The following is an 8,542-nucleotide window of genomic DNA, read 5'->3' on the forward strand; positions in this document are numbered from 1 at the left end:
AAGGTAATGGGCTTGTGAGACAGGAAGGATGGTGGTGCCATCTACTGTGATGAGAAAATCAGGGGAAGGACAGGATTTGGGTGGGAAGATAAGGAGTTTGGTTTTGGACATGTAAGCTTGAGGTGATGGGAGGACATACAAGTAGAGATGTCTTAAAGGCAAAAGGAAATGTGAGACTTCAGAAAGGGAGAGGGATCATGGCTGGAAATGTAGATTTGGGTACCAACCTCATAGAGGTGGGAGTTGAAGCCTTGGGAGTGAGTGAGTTCTCCAAGGCAGTGAGTGTAGATGGAGAATAGAAGGGGACCCAGAACTGAATCTTGAGGGAAGCCCACAGTGAGGGGGGTGGGAGGCATTCATTCATTCATTCATTCATTCATTCATTCATATTTATTGAGCACTTATTGTGTGTGAAGGACTGTACTAAGCACTTGGAAAGTACAATTCAGCACAGAGGAGGAACCCATGAAGGAGGCTGAGAATGATCAGCTAGAGAGATAAGAGGAGAACCAGGAGAGGACAGAATCAGTGAAGCCAAGGTTGGATAGCATTTCCAACAGAAGGGAGTTAGGGAGTGTCTTCCCCGCCATCCGACCCACACACCCCCTGGCTCCAAACATCTGGCAGTCCAGGAGCTTCTGTGATTTTTTCCACCATATCCACCAGAACCTGGTGTGCAAGGACAGTTGTCCAAAACCCTTGGAGTTGTGTGTCCAGAGCAGCCTTTCCACTGCACTTGGGATCATTTGGTCCCAATCTGGAGTGGTCTCCAGGACAACCAGGCAGGTGATGTCAGTCATCTCTGTAGGAATTCAGCCTGGGGGAGGGAAGAGCCCAGAAGGTCAGGGAACAAACTCCCCAGTGATCAATGGAGCATCCAGTCCTGACTTGTGATTCAGGTTGGCCACGAAATCCCTCCTGGATGTCCCCGACAGGATTTCCCTCTCCTTTTGTCCTGCCACTGTAATAAAATCGAGGTTGAGAAAAATGTTGGATGTTAAAAACAACAGCCTTGAACTGAGGTACCGGGGTTCATTTCCTCTTCAACCACTCCCGGGTGTTCCTGTCAGGCCGCAGCAGGATCACGTAGCACTTGGGGATGAAGATGCAGCTGAGAAGTCCGGCACCAGAGGCCAAGATGGAGAAGATCTCCATGGCCACCGTGGCTTTCCCCTTGGTGCTCTGGTATGCGGGGAGGAAGGAGGCCCAGACACTGCAGAACACCAGCATGCCAAACGTGATGAACTTGGCCTCGTTGAAGCTGTCGGGCAGCCTCCTGGCCAGGAAAGCCACAGTGAAGCTCACCAGAGCCAGAACGCCCAGGTAGCCCAGAAGGCAGTAGAAGGCAGTCACGGAGCCCTCGTTACACTCAACAATGATGAGTCTGGGCTCAGAGTGCACATCCACCTCCAGGAAGGGGGGAGCAGTGCCCAACCAGATCATGCAGATGGTCACTTGGACCAGGGAACAGGACAGGACTGTTGAGGTTGAGGCTCTGGGCCCCACCCACCTCCTGACCCTGCTCCCCAAGCTCGTGGCCCTGAAGGCCAGAACCACGGTCAAGGTTTTGGCCAAGATGGAGGAGACAGCGACGGTGAACACGACCCCAAAGGCCATTTGTCGAAGGAGGCAGGAGGCCGGAGTGGGTTGGCCGATGAAGGTCAGAGCACAGAGAAAGCAGAGCATGAGGGAGAGGAGGAGGGTGTAGCTGAGATTGCGGTTATTGGCTCGGACTATGGGGGTATCTCGGTGCTTAATGAAGATCCCGAAAACCAGGGCTGTGAGGAGAGAGAAGGAGAGAGATGTGCAGACCAGGATCAGTCCCAAAGGTTCCTTGTGGGACAGGAAAGTCACCACTTTGTGGAGGCAGCCATCTCTCTCCATGTTTGAATACTGATCTTCACCACACTTCACACACTGCTCTGCATCTGAAAGGAAAGAATCATTCGATCACTCAGTCAATCCATAGTATTCATTGAGTGCTCACTGTGTCTAGAATGCTGTAGTACCTGTTTGGAGGAATACAATGAAACAGCATGGGTAGACAGGTTACTTGCCCAGAAGAAGTTTACTATATAAAAGGGAACACAGACTGTAATATAAATAAATTAATAAATAATGGGTAGGCACATAAGTGCTCTGGGAGTGAGGGTGGAGTGAATAACAAATACTTAAAGAGGGAGGAAAAGAAGAAGGAACAGAGTCTTGCTGCACCCATTTCCCTCCTCCCTCCTCCTGTGAGAAGCAGCGTGGCTCAGTGGAAAGAGCATGGGCTTTGGAGTCAGGGCTCATGAGTTCGAATCCCAGCTCTGCCACTTGTCGGCTGTGTGACTGTGGGCAAGTCACTTAACTTCTCTGTGCCTCAGTTCCCTCATCTGTAAAATGGGGATTAAGACTGTGAGCCCCACGTGGGACAACCTGATTCCCCTATGTCTATCCCAGCGCTTAGAACAGTGCTCGGCACATAGTAAGCGCTTAACAAATACCAACATTATTTCCCTCCTCCAGATCAAGGTCACAGCTAAGTTTGGGATTTGGGGGATCCAAAATACATCCGGTCCAAATACTCTCTCCTACCTCCCCATCCACTGCCGAGTTTGTGCTTTCCACCCCTTGCCCTTGCTCTGCAGTCACACCAGTCCATGGGCAGGAAGTTGCTGAGGAAAGACTCCTGGATATCTGGGTCTGCCCTCAGGCATGACCATCTCTTGTCTGCCCTCTGGGCTTTACCGCTGCCTGTCTCTGTCTCTCCATGCCCTGGGTCTCTCACAATCTGGTTTGTATCCACAGGCTGTGGGGCAGTGAGACCTGGTTGGGGCAGGCTGTGGGTCATGCAAGTAGCTGGATCTCCTCACACACCTACCTGTCTGGTTGGAAATCTCCCCCTCTGGGCACCGGACACAAAAATAGCAGCAGATGGCCTCCCCTTGCTGGGCGCGTTTTCTGAATCTGGGTCCACAGCTCCTGCTGCACCGTGAACGTGGAGCCTGAATTTTCATGACAGAGGATAGTGACAGTGATGATGGTGCTCCACAGCCCCGAACCCACCTGGGTGATCCCGGGACCCTCTCACCCAGAGGCCTCCCCACAACCTCCCGTGAAGGTATGTACCCCAACAAGGGTTGCGCTACAGGTGCCCTTCTCCACCTCACTGCTTTTCCTTCTTCCTGCTCAGAATCTGGGGCCTCAGGGGACCAGGGTGACCAGGTCCCATTTATAATCTGTGGTGGGGGTCTCCCTGAGCCTACCCCAGGGTCAAGAATAATTTCCAGGCAACCCTTCTTCCTCCCACCGTTGCTCACTGCAAGGAGTTTCTTCCCTCCAGCCCCATAAACCTTAAATTCTTGTCTGTATCCAGAAAGTTATGTTTGAGAAACCATTCCAGAAAGCTGCAAAATTCTGAATAGATGAATACTAAAATATTTTCATTTTTCTTTGGCCTGTCTTGGGGCTGCCATTCCACTCCTGGTGTTCTCACTAGGGAAATTGCTCTGAGATCCCCAGTTCACCAAGCTGGGTTGCTGTGATCATCAATATGGGATCTCACCGTGACTATGTGGGGATCACGTTCCCCAAGTGACCCTCTGGCCAGGGTGATACACCCATCACCAGCTCCAGCCCTTGGAGATGACCAGAAGGAAGCTATGCCAGGTCAAGGCTCTCTCCACATGAACCCCCTGCTGAAAGAGCCAATCCCTACCTAGCCCGGCCCAAGATCTGGTCAAGCAAAGCCACTGGCAACTACCACCTCTCCTCCAGGTCACTTGGCCCAAGGTCCCATGATAATCTTTCTATGTTAGGCTTTAGGGATTTAAGCCTCAGCTGAGCTTCCTCAACATCAGTGGCACCCACTGGACTGTTACACTGCATCCCCAGAACCCCATGCCACTGGAGAAGCATCATGGTGTAGTGGATAAAGTATGGGCCTGGGAGTCAGAAGGTCATAGGTTCTCATCCCATCTCTGCCACTTGTCTCCTGAGTGATCTTGGGCAAGTCACTTAACTTCTCTGTGCCTCAGTTCCCTCATTTATGAAATGGGGATTGAGACGGTGAGACCCACATGGGATAGGGACTTTGTCTAACCCCATTTACTTGTATCCACCCCAGTGCTTAGTACAGTGCCTGACACAAAGTAATCACTTAAGAAATACCATAAGTATTATTATTACTATTATTATTCAGGGCAGGGAGCAGTCTGGAGGGAGGGCACTAGGCTGGCATCATATGACAGGGGAGGTAGGACTGCTGCCATCTTGAGTTGTATCTCCTCCCCTTCACTTTAGGACTAGCAGAATAAATAGGAGCCCCAGGCATGCCCCCTTTGGCCTATTTCGAGTGTTTAATTGCCCTTGATGTGTCTGCCTACAGTCCCCTCTACCCCTTTTAATCTCAGATCATTCTCCCCTCGAGGATCAAGGTCAGTGTTTCATTGCTACCAAAGTATTCTTTCACAGCACTAGTTACAGTGCTGTGCACACAGTATGCACTCCCTCAATACAATCACTACTAGAAGCCTGGGACTACTGCTTACCTGAGATGATTGGCTGCTTACCTGAGAGGATCCCCCGGGCCACATGATTATTGCTTCATTGATGAAAACATCTTGGTCAGGGGGGGCCTGGGGGTCCATCTCCCCGACTTTCACCAACTCACAAGTTCCACTGGGAGACATCACAAAGTTCAGAATCTCAAATCTTGCAGTAGACCTGTGGTTCTCATCCAGAAACACTGGTTCCCCCACAGGGTTGTCAAACTGGACTTTGCTCAGAAACTCATGGAGCTGAAATGGATAAAAGGAAACTGGAGACTCCTGACTCCAGGGGAGGTGAGATTAGCTGCAGTGAGGTTTGCTATGGTCAGTTTGTTTGTTTGACAGTACCTGTTAAGTACTTATTATGTTTAAAACACTTTTCCAAGTGCTGGGTTAGGTACAAGTTATTTAGGTCAGACACAGTCCCTGTCTGGCATGGGGTTCACATTCTTAAGTGGGAGGGAGAACAGGTATTGAATCCCCATTTTACAGTTGAGGAAACTGAGGCACAGAGAAGTTAAGTGACTTGTCCAAGGTCAAACAGTTAGCAATTGGAAGAGCAATTGGCAAAGCTGGGATTAGAACCTAGGTCCTTGGACTCTCAAGCTCATGCTCTTTCCACTTGGCCATGTCGACAATCGGGTCAGTGATTCAGAGAGGTTGGGGTTGGATGGCCAAATTGTCCCTGTGTGACAACCAAGAGTCAGCATGACTTAGTGGAAAGCCCTCGGGTCTAGGAATTGTAGGGCCTGGGTTCCAATGCTGGCTCTGCCACTTGCCTGCTCTGTGACCTAGGGCAAGTCACTTAACTTCCTGTACCTCAATTGCCTCATCTGTAAAATGGGGATTCAATACCTCTTCTCTCTATCACTTGAACTATGGGTCCCATGTGGGACAAGGACTGTTTCTGCCTTCAATATCTTGTATCGACACCCATGGTTAATAAAGTGCTTGGCACCTAGTAAGAATTTAACAAATATCATTATCATTATGACTTCCTAAGAAAACTGAAACTGGTTGGCAAAAAAGGAGACCAGGAGTCTTGGAGCAATCATCCCACAGGGAGGTGATTTCTGCTCTCCCACCTTTAGCCCTGCTGATGGCCCTGCTTCTCTAGATCCCTCCTCCTCCCTCCTACGTCAGCCACCCAGGCCAGGAATCAGGGAAGTCTCGGTTTCTCCAGCGTGGCTCAGTGGGAAGAGCCTGGGCTTCGGAGTCAAAGGTCATGAGTTCGACTTCTGGCTGTGCCATTTGTCAGCTGTGTGACTGTGGGCAAGTCGCTTAACTTCTCTGTGCCTCAGTTCCCTCATCTGTAAAATGGGGATTAAAAGTGTGTGAGCCCCACGTGGAACAACCTGATTACCCTGTATCTCCCCCAGTGCTTAGAACAGTGCTCGGCACCTAGTAAGCACTTAACAAATACCAACATTATTATTATTATTTCTCCCTCTCTTTCTCTCTCTCTCTCTCGACATGAAAGGGAGAACAAAGAAGGTAACCCAGGGACAACGGACCTCCCCTTGAGAATATTCTCCATCTCATCCATACATAGACATGGAGGAGGAAAGGGAGGGGCATGTCTGTCTAACAGCAAGGGACAGCCCCACCCCAGTGCCAGTGACCCTGCTGACCCCTTGTACTCTGCAGTTAGTTTGTGGAGATTGGGAGCAGGGAGCTGTGCACAGGAGGGAGAAGGGCAGGGGCAATGACTGGGATGATAAGGATGGAGACCTGTGAAGCTGTGCTCTGTGACCACCCTCCAAACCCCACCATCTCCAAGGGGACAGCATTGGTTATTCCAATGGATATGAGTTTGAAGAAGGCAGTACTGACTGTAGAGTGGTTACCACCTCTGAGTATGTGGGTGGTTGAAAAGTCCAATCTGAGATGCATGGTCCTAGCCAAAAAGGCTCTCCCTTGTCAAGTTCTTAAGTTTAACATTTGCAATTCCTAGAACTGTGTTCTCTTTTCCCTGAAATGGATAAACTACATCCTAAATCAGTATTGGGATCAATAACATTTGTGAATTACAAATTATTCATTCATTCATTCGACTGTATTTATTGAACGCTTACTGTGTGCAGAGCACTGTACTAAGCACTTGGAAAGTACAATTCAGCAACAAATAGAGACAATCCCTACCCACCAATGGGTTCACAGTCTAGAAGGGGGAGACAGACAACAAAACAAAACAAAACAAGTAGACAGGCATCAATAGCATCAATACAAATAAATAGAATTATAGATATATAGACAGGGAATGTATCTACCAACTCTGTTGTGCTGTAAATACCCAAACACTTAATGCAGTACATGGCACACAGAAAGCATTCAATAAGTACCACTCTTTAATTGACTGATTTAGACCTTCCTTTTTTGCAAGAATGTGTGTGGCTGGCCCAGCTGAAACACCACTGATTAAAATTAAAACAAACCAATTTTTATTGCCCAAACCTTAGATACAGTTTAACCAGATGCCCTAGAGGGACTTCTTGAATTAGGGCAATGTTCCTCCACTCTCCTACCTGCAATTTTATTTCAGTGTATGGACTTCTAGGTTTCAGTCTCTGAACCCAGTCCTGTATATGTCAGAGGTTAAAGGATGAGGTTTCTCTGAAGGAGTAAGTTTCTACAATGCCCTCTACTTCTTAACTTCAGAAGGGCCTTCCTCTTTTCATTCATTCATTCAATTGTATTTATTGAGCACTTACTATGTGCAGAGCACTGTACTAAGCTTTTGTGACCTCTAGTCTGAAAGCTCCTTGTGAACAGGGAATGTTTCGATCAACTCTGTTGTAACATACTCTCCTAAGTGCTCAGGACTATGCTGTGAACAGTGTAAGCTATTATCAAACACCTGCTCCCTACACCAGCGGGAATATTACCTGCCAAGGACGAGGCACCAGGGAGTGCCCATTTTCCAGAGATTCCAGGTTTGAGTTGGATAGGAGCAAGTCCTGGAGCCCATGGGCCACGGCATACACAGCGTTGTACACACTGTAACTCAGGGCAGACATTGTCAGAGAAAAACGGTGCACAGGCAGCATCTCCAAGGAAGCATTTTCTGAGCATTTTATTCCACTCTTTTCAGGCAGTGATAAGGAACAGGCAAAGGCAGATTCCCAGAATTCCTTCAAGATAATGACTTCTGGATATTTTGCTGGTTTAAGTGTCTGCAAAAAATCCCTGAAACCAGGAACGTCTTTAGCATGGTTCGCCAGAGTCAAAGTCCCATGAAAATAATAGCTATTTGTTTCATAGGTCATGCTCAAAGTGAAGTCCCAGTGAAAGGTGGTGATCAAAACCATCTTGGACAGTCCAAAACTCTGTATCACAAATCTCAGAAGGTTCAGGGACTCTGCATCCCCATAGGCAGCCATCACTGCAGCTGATGTAGCCGTGACACTGGAGTAGATTCCCTGGGCTATATAAAGGTTGAACTTTCCACTAGGCATCTTCTTGGTAAAAGCTGAACAGACACTGTTCCTGGCCATCTCCCTGGTCAGATGCAAAGGGAATCTCTCTCCTTTCATATCATCTGATACCACCAACCCCACCCAGGTCCAGCCGAAATGCACCATTAACCGGACCATCCCCCAGGGCAGAGAGGAGAACCTGGGGGCCACCTGATAGAGAGATGGAAACTGTACCTTGTCATGCAGAATTGGGTCAAATGGGCCATAGGTGATCTGGGTAGAGAACAAGAGAACTAAGTGGGAGGTGTGAGAATGTAGCAAATCCATCAAAGGTATTTACTTAACTCCTGCTTTGGAAAGTGCATGGTTCACACTACTAGGGAAAAGATAAAATAAAAGCAAAAAGCAACAATACCTATCTTCAAAGAGATTTTAGTCCATTACTCCAATTTATTGACCATTTACTGTTTGCAACATTTTTCCTGCCCACATTGAGCTAACATAGAAGAGACAGACACTCAAATAAATTGTGGATATTTACAGAAGTGCTGTAGGGAGGATAGGACGAATAAAGGGTACAGAGCTAACCAGAAG

At 48.3% G+C, this 8,542-nt stretch overlaps 1 protein-coding gene across 1 annotated transcript; it reads right to left on the reverse strand.

Annotated features, from left to right (window-relative positions):
* Positions 1 to 497: 497 nt before the first annotated feature.
* Positions 498 to 8,275, reverse strand: LOC100086275 (vomeronasal type-2 receptor 116-like). The gene is made up of 5 exons (XM_039911073.1): positions 7,418 to 8,275; positions 7,058 to 7,111; positions 4,554 to 4,781; positions 2,864 to 2,987; positions 498 to 1,928 (listed from the first exon to the last, which is right to left on the reverse strand). The coding sequence occupies exons 1-5, from the start codon at positions 8,273 to 8,275 to the stop codon at positions 1,033 to 1,035; spliced, it is 2,160 nt and encodes a 719-aa protein (XP_039767007.1). The 3' UTR covers positions 498 to 1,032.
* Between the last annotated feature and the right edge of the window lie 267 nt (positions 8,276 to 8,542).

Source organism: Ornithorhynchus anatinus, unplaced genomic scaffold (genome assembly GCF_004115215.2).
Source record: "Ornithorhynchus anatinus isolate Pmale09 unplaced genomic scaffold, mOrnAna1.pri.v4 scaffold_88_arrow_ctg1, whole genome shotgun sequence".
Lineage (NCBI taxonomy): Eukaryota > Metazoa > Chordata > Mammalia > Monotremata > Ornithorhynchidae > Ornithorhynchus > Ornithorhynchus anatinus.